Source organism: Mandrillus leucophaeus, unplaced genomic scaffold (assembly GCF_000951045.1).
Source record: "Mandrillus leucophaeus isolate KB7577 unplaced genomic scaffold, Mleu.le_1.0 Scaffold129, whole genome shotgun sequence".
NCBI lineage: Eukaryota > Metazoa > Chordata > Mammalia > Primates > Cercopithecidae > Mandrillus > Mandrillus leucophaeus.
Window position 1 is genome coordinate 2,036,196 of NW_012101243.1, and position 14,404 is coordinate 2,050,599.

A 14,404-nucleotide genomic window follows, 5' to 3' on the forward strand; every position below is an offset into this window, starting at 1 on the left:
CGCCCGCCACCTCGCCCGGCTAATTTTTTTTGTATTTTAGTAGAGACGGGGTTTCACCGTGTTAGCCAGGATGGTCTCGATCTCCTGAACTCGTGATCCGCCCGTCTCGGCCTCCCAAAGTGCTGGGATTACAGGCTTGAGCCACCGCGCCCGGCCAAGAATTTTATATTTTTTATCTTACATTTAGATCTTTGATCCATTTGCATTGATTTTTGTTTATCATGTGAGGCAGGGGTCCAGTTTCATTATTTTGCATGTGACTATCCAGTTGTCACAGCACCACTTACTGAAAAAACTACTCTTTCATTATTGAATTGTCTTGGCAACCTTGTCAAAAATCAACTGATCGTATAGACACAGGGGTTTATTTTTGTATTTATAGATCAAGATTGTTTTGGCTGTTATGCATCTCTTGTATTTGCATGTGAATTTCAGGATCAGCTTGCCAATTTCTGCAAAGAAGCCAGCTGAGATTTTGATAGTGATTGCATTGAATTTGTAGGTCAATTTAGGGAGTATTATCATCTTAATATTATATATTCTGATCCATGAACCACAAGATAGCTTTCCATTTTTTTATTGTCTTTAATTTCTTTAAAAATGTTTTGTTGTACAAGTCTTGCACTTGTTAAACTTATTTCTAAGTGTCTTTACTGTTTTTGATGCTCTTTTAAATGGAATTGCTTTCATAATTCCAGTTTTGAATTGCTTCTTGCTACAATTGTAGAAATACAGTTGATTTATGTATATTGATCACATATCGTGAAATCTTGCTGAACTCTTGCTTATTGGCTCTAATCGTTTTTTTAGTGAATTCCTTAGGAATTTTCTATATTCTAGATTATGACATCTGTAAATAATTAGTTTTACTTATTCCTTTCCAATTTGGGTGCCATTAATTTCTTTTTTTATTTTTCCCTAATTGCCGTAGAACACTCAATACAATGTTAAACTGAAGTAGCGAGAGTGGACGTCTTTGTCTTTTTCCTCATCTTAATGGGAAAGCATTTAGTCTTCACTGTTAAGCATGATACTAGCTGTGGGTATTTTAATAAAAGCCCTTTATCAGGCTGAAGAAGTTGTCTTCTATTCGTTGTTGATTGTTTTTATCATGAAAGTGTGTTGGGTTTTTTCCAGATGCTTTTTCTGCATCTGTTGAGATGACTGTGTGGCTTTTGACTTTTGTCCCTTATTCTATTGATATGGTGTATTATATTGATTTTCATATGTTGAACCAACTTTACATTCCTGGGATAAATTCCACTTCGTCATGGTGTATAATCCTTTTTTTTTTTTTTTTTTTTTGAGACAGGGTCTCTCTGTTACCCAGGCTGGAATGCAGTGGTATGAGCACAGCTCACTGCAGCTTCTCCTGGGCTCAAGTGATCCCCCCATCTCAGCCTCCTGAGTAGCTGGGACTACAGGTGCATGCTACCATGCTTGGTTAATTTTTTGTTTTAATTTTTGTAGAGACAAGGTCTCACTATGTTGCCCAGGCTGGTCTCATACTCTTGGGCTTAAGTAATCCTCCTGCCTTGACCTATCAAAGTGCTGGGATTATAGGTGTAAGCCACCATGCGTGGACTATAATCCTTTTTATATGTGTCTGGATTTTGTTTGCTAGGGTTTTCAGAATTTTTGTGTATATATGCATAAGAGATACTCATCTGTAGTTTTCTTGTTATGTCTTTGGTTTTGGTATCAGGGTAATACTGGCCTCAAAGAGTGAGTTGGGAAATGTTTCCTCCTCTTCTGTTTTTTGGAAGAGTTTGGGAAGAATTGGTGATTCTTTAAATGTCTTGTGTTGTTCACCAGTGGAGGCATCATGTCCAGGGTTTTTCTTTGTGGGTAGTGGTGTTGTTGTTGTTGTTGTTTTGTTTTGTTTTTTTTTAATCACTAGGTCAATCACTTTACTTGCTCTAGGGCTATTCAGATATTCTGTTTCGTCGTCTTTATTTTTTTTAAACAGATGGAGTCTCGCCCTTCCATCCAGGCTGGAGTGCATTGGCATGATCATAGCTCACTGCAACCTCAATCTTCTGGGGTCAAGTAATCCTCCTGCCTCAGTCTCCCGAGTAGCTGGAACTATAGGCATACCACCACACCCAGCTAATTTATTTTATTTGTAGAGACATGGGGTCTTGCTATGTTGGCCAGGGTGATCTCAATCTTCTGGCTTCAATCAGTCCTCCCACCTCAGCTACCCAAAGTGTTGGGATTACAAGCAGGAACAACCATGCTCAGCCTCTGTTTCTTCTTAAGTCAGTTTTTATAGTTTTATGTCTTTCTAGGAATGTGTCCATTTCGTTTAGGTTTTCTAATTTGTTGGCATACAGTTGTTCATAGTAGTTCCTTATAATGACTTTTGTTGCCGTAAGGTTGGTGGTAATGCCCTCTCCTTTATTTCTGAGTATAGTAATCTGTATCCTCTCTCCTTTTTTCTTGGTTGGTCTAGCTAAGAATTTGCCAGTCTTTTCAAAGAGCTGGCTTTTGGTTTTGTTCATTTTCTGTTATTTTCTGTTCTGTGTTTCATTTGTTTCAACTCTTATTCTCCCTTTTGCTTGCTTTGGGTTTAGTCTGCTCTTTTTCCAGTGTCTTAAGGCAGAAGATTAGGTTATTGATTAGAAACAATTTTATTTGGCCGGGTGCAGTGGCTCACGCCTGTAATCCCAGCACTTTGGGAGGCCAAGGTGGGCGGATCACCTGAGGTCAGGAGTTCGAGACCAGCCTGGCCAATATGGCAAAACCTCGTCTCTACTAAAAATACACAACGTAGCCAGGAGTGGTGGTGGGCACCTGTAATTCCTTTTGCTCTGGAGGCTGAGGCAGGGTAATCGCTTGAACCCAGGAGGCGGAGGTTGCAGTGAGCCAAGATCGGGCTATTGCACTCTAGCCTGGGAGACAGAGAAAGACTATCTCAAAAAAAAAAAAAAAAAAAGGAATTTTCTTTTAATGTAGGCATTTACAGCTATAAATTTTCCTCTGAGCACTCCATTAGCTACATCGTAAGTTTTGGTGTCTTCATCCATCTTGGATACTTTATACTTCCCCTTATGATTTCTTCTTTGGCTCATTATTATTTAGGATGGGTTTTTTAAATTATCCACATAATTCATGAATTTCCCAAATTTCTTTTTGATTTCATTCCATTGTGGCCAGACAACATACTGTATATGATTTCAGTGCTTTTACATTTATTGAGGCTTGTTTAGTGGCCTGAAATATGATCCGTCCTGGAGAATGTTTCGTGTCCACTCGAGTAGAATGTATGTTCTGTTCCGGCTGCATGGAGTGTTCTGTACATGTCTGTTAGAATGTGTGTGTTCATTGTGTTCAAGTCTTCTAGTTCTTTGCTAGTCTGCCTAGTTGTCTATTATTGAAAGCAGAGTTATTGAAGTGTCCAACTTTTATTTTTGAATTATCTCTTTGCTTCATTTCTGCCAGCTTTTGGTTCATGTATTTTTGGGCTCTGTTGTTAGGTACATATGTGTTTGTAGTTGTTATCTTTCTAATGGATTGACCCTTTTATCAACTATCCTTTCTCTCCATAGAATGAATTTTTAAATTCATGCTTATTTTAAACAGTTTGTGCAAAGTTGTATTAAAAGTATGTAAAATAAAAAATACATGCATACCCAACCCTATAGAAATCAGTGTTAACAATTGATGGTGTATCTTCTGAGACCTTTTTAAATAAACTTACACTTACAAATATGCTTTAAACAGAAGAATCATAGTAATAATGTTCTGCAGCTTTTCAGAAATTAAAGCCACATTAGATCACAGAGATTACTTACTCTAAAATACTTCTTTTCAAAAATGAGAAAACTGAGGCCCGGAGAAGGGCAAGTAGGCGGCCAAGCTGGAACTAGAACCTGGGTCTCCTGACTTGCTGCAGTGTTCCTTTTACTGAACCTTACTGCCTCCTGGAACAAAAGGGTCTTGTAATACTGTGACAGATATATGGGCAATGAATGGTTATGGCAAAATCATTTTATAAGTTATGCTTTGAATTAATTTTGAAGATTTTATCTAATTCTTTTTATAGCTTCTTGTAGAAATTCTTATGAGGCCTACGATCTCTATCCGGGGACAGAAACTGAAAAGTAAGTATACCTGTTAGCTGCTGGTCCTTGTTTTCCAACGTGCCATTATGGTGGCAGTTCCCAGCAGCTGCCTTCTTCCTTCCCTTCCTGACTCTTAATACTGAGGACATGTCTTACCTTCAGCTACAGGTTGCTCTCTCCTCCCCCAGCTAAGCAACTATCTTTATTCATTCTGTACTACGTAGAAATTCAGATCTGGGTTAAAAGAATACATCTTTGTACTTTTGATAGTCCTGTGATCTAGCTTCTATGTTTCCTTGGGAAATTCTTAGTTCTCATATATAACTAGCTGAAAGAGTAAGCAATAACCTGGTAAGATCACTCTGTTTTATTTTTTAAAAACCTGTTTTTTGTTAGAAAGGTGATATATGCTCTTTGTAAAAAGTTCAGTCATTACTAGAGTGTGAATGGTAAGAAGTCAAGAGTGTTTTAGTATGCACTATTTCTTAAGCTGAGCGGTAGATATATGGGTAATATTCTATTATTATTTTTTATGACTTACACATGTTACAAATATTCTTTTTAGGTATACAATTTTTTTTTTTTTTTTTTTTTTTTTGAGACAGAATCTGGCTCTGTTGCCCAGGCTGGAGTGCAGTGACATGATCTTGGCTCACTGCAACCTCCACCTCCCAAGCTCAAGTGATTTTCCTGCCTCAGCCTCTCAAGTAGCTGGGATTACAGGCGCCCGCCACCATGCCTGGCTAATTTTTGTTTTTTGTTTCTTTTTTTTAGTAGAGATGGGGATTCACCATGTTGGCCAGGCTGGTCTCGAACTCCTGACCTCAAGTGATCTGCCCACCTCAGCCTCCCAAGTGCTGGGATTACAGGCATGACACCCAGCTTCAGTATTTAATTTAAAATAAAAAAGCGTTAAAATACTCTGGCGTTAAAAGCCAGAGATGACTTCAGTTAATGTTTGGTGAATGCCCTCCTACCAGCTTTACATTTTTTTAATTTAAAAGATGTTGTTTTTTTTTTTACCCCTAACCTATTAGGGGTCCTATACACTATATAAGGCCTCATTTGTGCATGCAGTAGTGGTTAAGAGGATTTATATTCATTTTTAATGTCTCAGCTGTGTATTCTGTCTAACTTGATCTTTCATGTTCTCTATCTACCCTTATAGCAAGTAGCATATTGTAATTATTTGTTGGTGCACTTGTTTAGTCTTTCTTCCTCCCACTAGATTTATAGGTTCCATGAAGGCTGAGACTTTTTTTTCCCTCACCACTGTATCTGCTCTAGAGTTGATGCTGAATAATACTTGATGAATGAGTGAATCCTATTTCCTTTTAAAAGTGGAGGATCTAGAAATAGTGAGATATATAGTGAGACATACAGAGCAGTGTTTTACCCTGCTCTGAAGTCGTTAAATAAATCAATCACAGAGCCCCAGTAGGTTGAAAGGTGGTGATAAGGGATGCGGAGGGTCTACATTGTCTCAGGATTATGTGAGGCAACCCGTCTAGTCAGGCTAGCTTAGTGGGGCTGCCCATTGGGATCTGAGAAGGAGACCTAGCATTTTAGCATTCCTGGCAGCTTAGGAGCAAATGGAAACAGTTTTTAAAAATAGAAGCAGTGCCAAATAAAACACTTTGTCCATGGTTCATACTCAGTTTCATCATCTCTTGGTTTTGGGCTTATGAAAATTAAGTTTCCTTTTTATGCTGCTTTCCTGTTCCTGCTCACAGGGAAGTAGTAGGTTTTTTATTAGAATTAGTAATAGATCAGACATTAAAAGCCATTTGCCCAATACAGATAACAGCAATAAAAAAAGAAATGCTGGGTTAGTGAGTCTGATAAAAATGGTATATTTGTTTGTTGCTAATAGAACTTTCAATGGAAATTTATAACAAGAGCAATTGAGATGCTTATACTTTCAACTTTTAGCCAGGCGTGATGCGCGCGCATGCAGTCCTAGCCACTCGGGAGGGCAAGGAGGGAGAATTGCTTGAGCCTAGGAGTTCGAGACTACAGTGAGCTGTGATCTTGCCCCTGAGTGACAGAGTAAGACCTCATCTTTAAAAAACCAAAACATATGAACAGAACAAAATGCTTATGCTTTAGATTCTAGTAGTTCTGCTTTTGAAAATGTATCTTGAGGAACCAGTTTAATACAAGCATTAAAAGGATACACATACGTATTAAGTTGCTTATTTGTGGTCTATTTAAATAGCCAAAAAAAAAAACCCCAAATCGTAGATATATCCTAAGCAAGACATTAAGGGAAAATGGCTTTATTAAATGATGGCATAACAACAGGTTGAAATTATGAAGACTTTGGGGCATAATAAGAAAACAACTGCTGTATCAAACCAAAAGCAATATGCAAATGGGCTTATAGATTCTGATGGACACTATGAAAATCTTTGGTAGACAGGGACTGGAAGGAGTATATTAAAAGAAAAATCATCATCTTGGAGGGGGTTATAACAGTTCTTATGCTGAAAAAAAATGTAACCGTTGTACTATCTTTTCAATGAGAAAAATAACCAGTCATTACCCTTTAACTTTCAGTAAGTGATGAAATGTCCAAGGACTGCTTGAGTATCCTGTATAATACCTGTGTCTGTGTAAGTACCCTGCCATTAGGGCTCCGTGTATCTCCCTACCAGATCTGCAAGGGTTAAGATGGGAATATTCGGGTGGGGTGGCAGATGTGAGAGCTGTCTTCAGATAGTGGGGGAATCGGGCTTATTTTATGTGTGCCTGAAAATCAGGACTAACTGGTAGAAATTATAGGGAGGCAGAATTTTGTAGCAGTTGTTAAGAGCCAGAACTGCTGCAGCAGGTAGTAAACTCCTTTGGCCTTGGAGCTTGGAGCTGTCTGAGTAGAAACTGAACACTTGTCAAAAGATGACAAGCTTTGGCAGACTGTCACCTTTAAGACTCATTTTAACTCCATTATGCCTATTTCTTCATTTTCCTTGTTAGAAAACAAAATGAGAACCAGAAGGGTCCCCCCCCCCGCCCCAATTTATTGAGCAGGACTCTCTACTAGGTTGACCATTGAGCCAGGAAGAATGGTGAATAAAGGAAGCAATTTAGTAGGAACAAAAGAGGATGGCACTTAGTGTTAGGACCTGATTTTGTGTTCTGGCCCTTGGCTTAGTACACCTCCCAAGCCGTAGCTTCTTACCAATAGAGTGCAGTTAGCAGTCATATTAACATCATAGATTTATTGTGAGAACTGAGATAGTAGATGTGAAAACACTTTGTAAAACAATATATAAATGTTAGTTTTTATAAGACACAGTACCTTTTAGAAACTTAAGATAAACTATGTAAACCGTGAATCATAATACATGGCAGAATGAGACAAGTGTTATAGATGTGAACCCTGTATGCTGTGGAATTAAAAAAGAAACACTGAGCTCCATTTCATTTCTTGCCTCATTCAAAATGAGATTTCTGGCATCTTGTGGGTGTATGCAAAATCTACCAAGATCACGAACTTAGAAGTGGGTAAGAAAGAAGAAGATAAATAAAACAAGGGTGGGGACATAACATGTAGCCAGGAATTGGGCTGATGTAAAAATGAAGACCATAAAATCATCTGTATTATGGATGGGCACAAATTTGGCTTCAAGCTTCTTAGCAGCCAACACAAATAGAGGAATCTGTTTGAAAACTTATGTAATTCAGTATGTATAGTAGTGCTGTAAAATTGAAATATAATGCAAGCCACTTGGGTTATTTTAAATTTCCTCGTAGCCACATTTTTTTAAAGAAAAAAGTAGGAAGAAATAGTGAAGCTAATTTTAATGATAAATTTTATTTAACACAGTGTATCGAGAATATTGTCATTCTAACGTAATGATTATTAATGAGATACTTACTTTTTTTGGTATTAAGCTCTCAAAATCCAATGGTTTTTTTTTTCCTTCTCATTTGAACACCAGAGCACATCTCAGTTTGGCCTGGCCACCTTTCAAGTGCTCAGTAGCCATGTATAGCTAATGACAGAGATAGGCACAGGGAGATCTATAAGATAAAAAACAAATTGTTCAGGAAATGCACAATTCTTACAACCAAAAAGAAATTGTCCTTATAGAAGAAGACAGTGTATAAAATAATGACTCTATCATTGGCAACTTGCATATAGTCAGTAGTTTTATGAGGCTGTTTTAAAATCATGATACCTATTGTTAATCAGTGACATTCCAATAAAACAGTTAAGTTAAAAAAAAGTATGAAGAGAAGTTGATTAATGGGTACAAGTATATGGGTTGATAAATAAGACCTAGTGTTAGGATAAATCAGTAAGGGTGACTTAGTTTATAATAATCTGTTTTACATTTCAAAACAGCTAGAAGAGAATTTGAATGGTTCTTAACATAAAAGACAAGTATTTAAGCTGATGGCTATCCCAAGTACATTGATTTGATCTTTATAAATTCTATGAATGTATTAAATTATATGCTTCCTGAAATTATGTACCTTTATTATGTATCAACTAAAAGTATTTTTAAATAAAATTAAAAAAAAATTTTAAGCAACATGGGATGATATGGTCCAATTATATGCTATCTGGCTGAATTCCATGTTACATAGAGAAATTGGGGCTCTTAGGATTTCAAACACCAATGCCTCCAGGGATCAGGCAGAAAACAGGAAATGTTTGGAATTGCTGGTGTTGGAGAGGGGACTTGTGTAAACTGTGACTAAACTGGAGCAAGGGTGTGCTATCTAAAGATGTTTGAATTCAAAAGTTTAAAAAGTACTGTTGACTGGGCATGGTGGCTCTCACCTGTAATCCCAGCAATTTGGGAGGCTGAGGTGGGTGGATCACCTGAAGTCAGGAGTTCCAGACCACCCTGGCCAACATGGTGAAACCCCATCTGTACTAAAAACACAAAAATTAGCCGGGCATGGTGGTGCATGCCTGTAGTCCCAGCTACTTGGGAGGCTGAGGCAGGAGAATCACTTGAACCCAGGAGACAGAGGTTGCAGTGAGCTGAGATCGTACCACTCCACTCCAGCCTGGGTGACAGAATGAGACTCTCTTAAAAAATAAAATATAAAAAAAACCCAGTACTGCTCGTCAGAAAAAGCTTGGCCTACCGAATGCTAATTTGTAGCTCCTTGTTTAGATACTTGACAAATACTAGGTCAAGAGCTTATGATTAGGCTGGGCGCAGTGGCTCACACCTATAATCTCAACACTTTGATAGCCTGAGGCAGGAGGATCGTGTGTGTCCAGGAGTTCAAGACTAGCCTGGGCAACATAGCGAGAACCTGTCTCTACAAAAAAATAAAAAACTGGCGGGATGTGGTGTTGTATACCTATAGTCCCAGCTGCTCAGGAGGCTAAGGTGGGAGGATTGCATGAGCCTGAGAGGTCAGGGCTGCAGTGAGCCATGATTGTGCCAGTGCACTCACTCAGCCTGGGCTATAGAGTGAGACCCTGTCTTAAAAAAAAAAAACCTATGATGAATATTATATGGAAAAAACTCTCCCCAGTAGTTGCATGCAACATTTTATATATCGTTTTAGTGCTTTTTGGCCTCAGTTAAGAACTTGTGATGTAGAGGAAAGGAAGGATTGTGATGGCCTTTTGGGTGGCCAGTCTTGACTTAGGAAGGCTTTCCAAGAGGAGTCATTTTAGCCAGTCTGTAAAAAGAGTGGTACTTTGATAAATTGAAGAGAGGAGAAAGGTGGGTAGTGAAGGGTAGCTAGTTAGAGCAGCAGGATTATGTATTTGACAGCCTGGAGATAGAGAGAAAGTGATAAATTTATTTCTCTTTTTGTTCTGTTTCTTTGGATCTTCCAGAACTTTTGCTTGTCTTAGTAAAAGTAGAGTCAGTCCTGTTTCACATCTCGTAGCCAGTATAGGTACTGTATATAGTTTGGGAATACAACCTTTTTTTTTTTCTCTCTCTCTTTTTTTTTTTTTTTTAATGTGTCAGTGCTACAACTGAAGAACAGAGATGTATCAGTACAGACAGATTGCTTTCTTTAGTGTCCTATTTAATGGGATCGTTGAAGATTTATATACTTGGCACATCTTTATTGATGCCTTCACTTTGAAAATTAAATTGGCCAGGTGTGGTGGTGCACGCCTGTAGTCCCAGTGATTCAGGAGCCTGAGGTGGGGGGATCTGGCAATTTGGGAGGCTGAGGATGGGGGGCTCGCTTGAGCCCAGGTGATTGAGGCTTCAGTGAGCTATATTCGTACTTGTAAATAGTCATGGCCTCAGCCTGGGCAACAGAGTGAGACCCTGTCTCTAAAATTGAAAGAAAATTAAATTTGCTGTGACATACCTCATTTCACTGATTCTGAAATGCTTCCTAACTTGGGGTTCCCATTTACCAAACTGTGTGTGTCTGTACACTTGATTATACTTTTTAGGGAGAGGTCAAGTTTATTGCAGTAAGCCTTGGAATTTTTTCAGTTTAGAGGCTGAAAAAAAAAAAGAAATATTAAAGCCACTAAGCTCTAGTTGCCTTAAGGCAGTAGGGGTGGGAGGTGTGTGTGTGTAAGCTAGCAGTATTGCAGTTTCTTTATTTTTAGAGAGAAGGTTTCACTCTGTCCCCATGCTGGAATGCAGTGGTGAGATTGTAGCTCACTGCGGCCTCACCCTCCTGGCCTCAAGCTGTCCTCTCACCTCAGCCTCCTGGGTACCTGGGATTACAGGTGTGAGCCACTGCACTTGACAGTACTGCAGTTTTCAGTCCAAACTCTTGAACCTAAGTTTTAAGGTCTTTAACCAGCTAGTTTCCTTACTTCCTTCATACTCCTTGGGGGTTTTGTTGTTGTTGTTGTTGTTGTTGTTGTTGGGTTTTTTGTTTGTTTTGAGTCAGGGTTTCGGTCTGTTGCCCAGGCTAGAGTGCGTTTGCCTCATCTCGGCTCACTGCGACCTCCACCTCCTGGGCTCAAGTGATCCTTTTACCTCAGCCTCCCGAGTAGCTAGGGCTACAGGCGTGCATTACCACACCCAGCTAATATTTGTATTTTTATTAGAGACAGGGTTTTGCCACATTGGCCAGGCTGGTCTCGAACTCCTGGCCTCAAGTGATCTCCCCACCTTGGCCTCTCAAAGTGCTGGGATTACAGGTGTGAGCCACCGTGCCTGGCCTCAAAGATTTTTAAGATGATCATTTTACTGATGAAAAAATGGAGTTCCAGAGGTGAGAAGTGATATGCTCAGGATCACATGGCTGGAATTAGAACATGGGTCTGACTCTTAAGTCCATGCTTCGGCACTGTTGGATTTCAGATTTAAGAATGGCCTTCAGAACTCTGAGATAAGTTATCTTAGGAAATACCATCTCATTGTGTTATGTTCTCACAAGTGGGCTCCCCTTGTGTAGCCTGAATGTCAGGAGGCTTTTTTCTTCCATGGCTGGGGAGTTAACGAATGTTTCCCACAGTTAAGTCGTGCCGTTCCCGTTTTGTTGACTCATGCCAGTTTTCAGAGGTGAAATTGCTTTTCACTGTCGGTAAAGGATACCTTGCTCTTCATAATTTATTTTGTACTTACAACTTATTCTGCCTTTTCTTCTTGTGACAGACGGAGGGAGTTACAAAGCGTTTGGCAGAAAAGAATGACTTTGTGATCTTCCTGTTTACACTGATGACAAGTAAGAAGACATTCTTACAAACAGCAACCCTCATTGAAGATATTTTGGGTGTTAAAAAGGTGAGCTGTGTCCTCCAGCTGACCAGATGGGGAAGGGTGTCTCAGACCATTGGATTCTCAAACCTGAATAATATACAAAGCTTTTTTAAAAGAAAGTGTTAAATTATGTCTTGTGTTACTTAGATATATTCAAGTGTAAACCTGGATTACCCCTTATACTAGTGGTTCTTTCATGACTGTAAAACCTAAACAAACATATACATTGAAAGCAAACTAATTCTAAAACTCAGAACTTCAGATTGACTCTGTGAATGTAGTGTGATGCCGCATGTTACTTTGCTGGAATCAAATTGCCCCTCACTCATTACCATGGGGCAAGTTCTTTGTAGCATGTCTGTGCTACTGTATGCTGTGCAGTGACTCCATTCTCTTACCACTTTTCTCTACCGCTATGTGAACTGCTGTGAAGCCTTCATTCATTACTACCAAGGGATATGTTCCCCTTGGTAGTAATGTTTGACTTTCACTTATGAAGTCTGCCTCTATCGTTTCTCATTAGTCTTCAACAATTAAAGTTGGTTAATTGGCACCAGCACAGTAGGAGACAAATGGGAGCTCTGAAATCCTGCCACTTGGTCATAAGGTTGATAATCAGATGACCCACAACTTTTTTTAAAAAAACTATGATCAAAATGAAAACTAAATTAAAAATTTCAAGAATTCACAGGTACCCAAAAATACATTCATAGACCTCTGTTAGAGACTCACTGTGTTACATTTTTGGTGTAATGCTTGTTAGGATCTGGAGCTCCCTCCTCAGTCCTAATCTGTCCTGAGCCTTCATGTTGTTTGCTGGTAGGCAGATTTCTTTCTCTTCCTGTTGAGCAGCCTCCTAGAGGTTGCTGTTGCAGGGAAGTAGGTGTTCACGTGCACTGTGGTGACCCCAGCTTTCATTTCTTCTTGCTGTGCTTTCGCCAGGCCTTGCTTGTCGTTGCCCAGCACAAGTGGCCTATTGTCTGCAGGAACACATTGGAGATGTGTGCAGGCCCCAGACAGACCCTTTGTGCCCTTTAATAAAAGGCTTTGTTGTTATTCCAGTAATTGTGTGTTCCAGCCAGTGTGTGAAAGGGGGCCTCCAGAGTAGAAACTCCAGACTCCTTAGCAGTCTCAGCATAGGAGTCTAGAATTGCTCCTTCATGACTTTTCCCACTTGCCTCTCACTCCCTCTCGTTCTTTTTTGTGTACCCCAAAATGGTGACATGTTCTACCAAACATTATGGGTATCTTGGTGTAGTTTGAAAGGGGGTAGACACCATAAAGAAAGTGGAAACACCGTAAACTGGGAAAAGACATTTGCAATTCAGGTAACCAACAAAGGATTTGTATTCAGAATTTATGAAGAATTCTTACAGGCCAGGTGTGGTGGCTCATGCCTGTAATTCCAATACTTTGGGAGGCTGAGGCAGGCAGATCACTTGAGGTTAGGAGTTTAAGACCAGCCTGGCCATCATGGTGAAACCCAGTCTCAGTGTCCACTAAAAAATACAAAAATTAGCCAGGCGTGGTGGCGCACACCTGTCATCCCAGCTACTTGGGAGGCTAAGGCACGAGAATTGCTTGAACCTGGGAGGCAGAGGTTGCAGTGAGCCAAGATTGTGTCACTGCACTCCAGACTAGGCAACAGAGTAAGACTCCCTCTCCAAAAAAAAAAAAAAAAAAAAGAATTCTTACAAATCAGCATGAAAAAGACAAATAGCCCAGTAGACAAATGGGCAGTGTTATGAACAAGCATTTCACAGATGAGAAAGAAATGGTCCATAAATATAAAAGAGAAGATGCGTAACTTCACTGGCAATCAAGGAAATGCACATCAATACCATAGTGAGGGGGAGAGTGGGCAAATGTTGGTGAGTATATGTATCAGTGGAAACACTTGCATACTACTGATAAATGTTTATCAGCAGAATATTCTCTTTTTTGTTTTGTAGTTGAACAGCCACATACGTTGTGCCCCAGCACCTAGGGAAGCTTTGCCCTGAGGGCTGAGGCATCAGTATTTTGCCGTGAATCACCTATAATCTGTGCCTGGGCACACTTGTGAGGAAGCTCAGTCCTAGAACAGTGATTCTTAGGATTGAAACCCAGAAGGTTGTGAAATCAATCCATCGGGTCTGTCAGTCAGATAGAAAAGAGTAAACTGTATTGTGGAAGGGTATTATTTGAATAAGTTTTTGTTTGACATTTATATATACATTCCCATGTGTATGTTTACTAGTGGTCATTCCTGGTGATAGCTAAAAAGTTTGGAAGCCACTGCCCCAGCAAAACTTCTCCACCTGTGCATCAAGAAACACATAAGAACATTTGTAGCTTCATTGTTTCAGAACAAAACACTGAAACCAAGTCTCTCATCCATCAATAGGAGAAGGGATGAATGTACTTTCTTCACACAGTGGAATATTATATAGTAGAAGAATGAACTGTTGCCATAAGCAACAACATAGCTGAGGAATTGAAATAATCGGGTGGTAGAAGCCAGTTGCAGAACACTGTAGGTAGCATATCATTTTCATAAAGCTCAAAAAAGCAAATTGTTTATTGATAAAACTAGTTTTTAAATGGCAAGGCAATAATAATTAATGATAGTGGTTCCCAGAGGCAGAGAGATGCAATAGGAAAGGCACACACAGCTAGTCATTTTGTTATGCTGCA

The 14,404-nt window shown here is 39.5% G+C and overlaps 1 protein-coding gene across 3 annotated transcripts in view; it reads left to right on the forward strand.

The window, feature by feature from the left end:
* The window catches only part of TRPC4AP (transient receptor potential cation channel, subfamily C, member 4 associated protein), a 77,387-nt gene that overhangs the window by 21,461 nt on the left and 41,522 nt on the right, over positions 1-14,404 (forward strand). For all 3 annotated transcript variants that reach the window (XM_011972414.1, XM_011972415.1, XM_011972416.1), the window contains 3 exons: positions 4,049-4,106; positions 6,627-6,682; positions 11,624-11,752. In XM_011972414.1, coding sequence (XP_011827804.1) covers positions 4,049-4,106; positions 6,627-6,682; positions 11,624-11,752 — 243 coding nt within the window. The remainder of the gene's footprint in view (positions 1-4,048; positions 4,107-6,626; positions 6,683-11,623; positions 11,753-14,404) is intronic.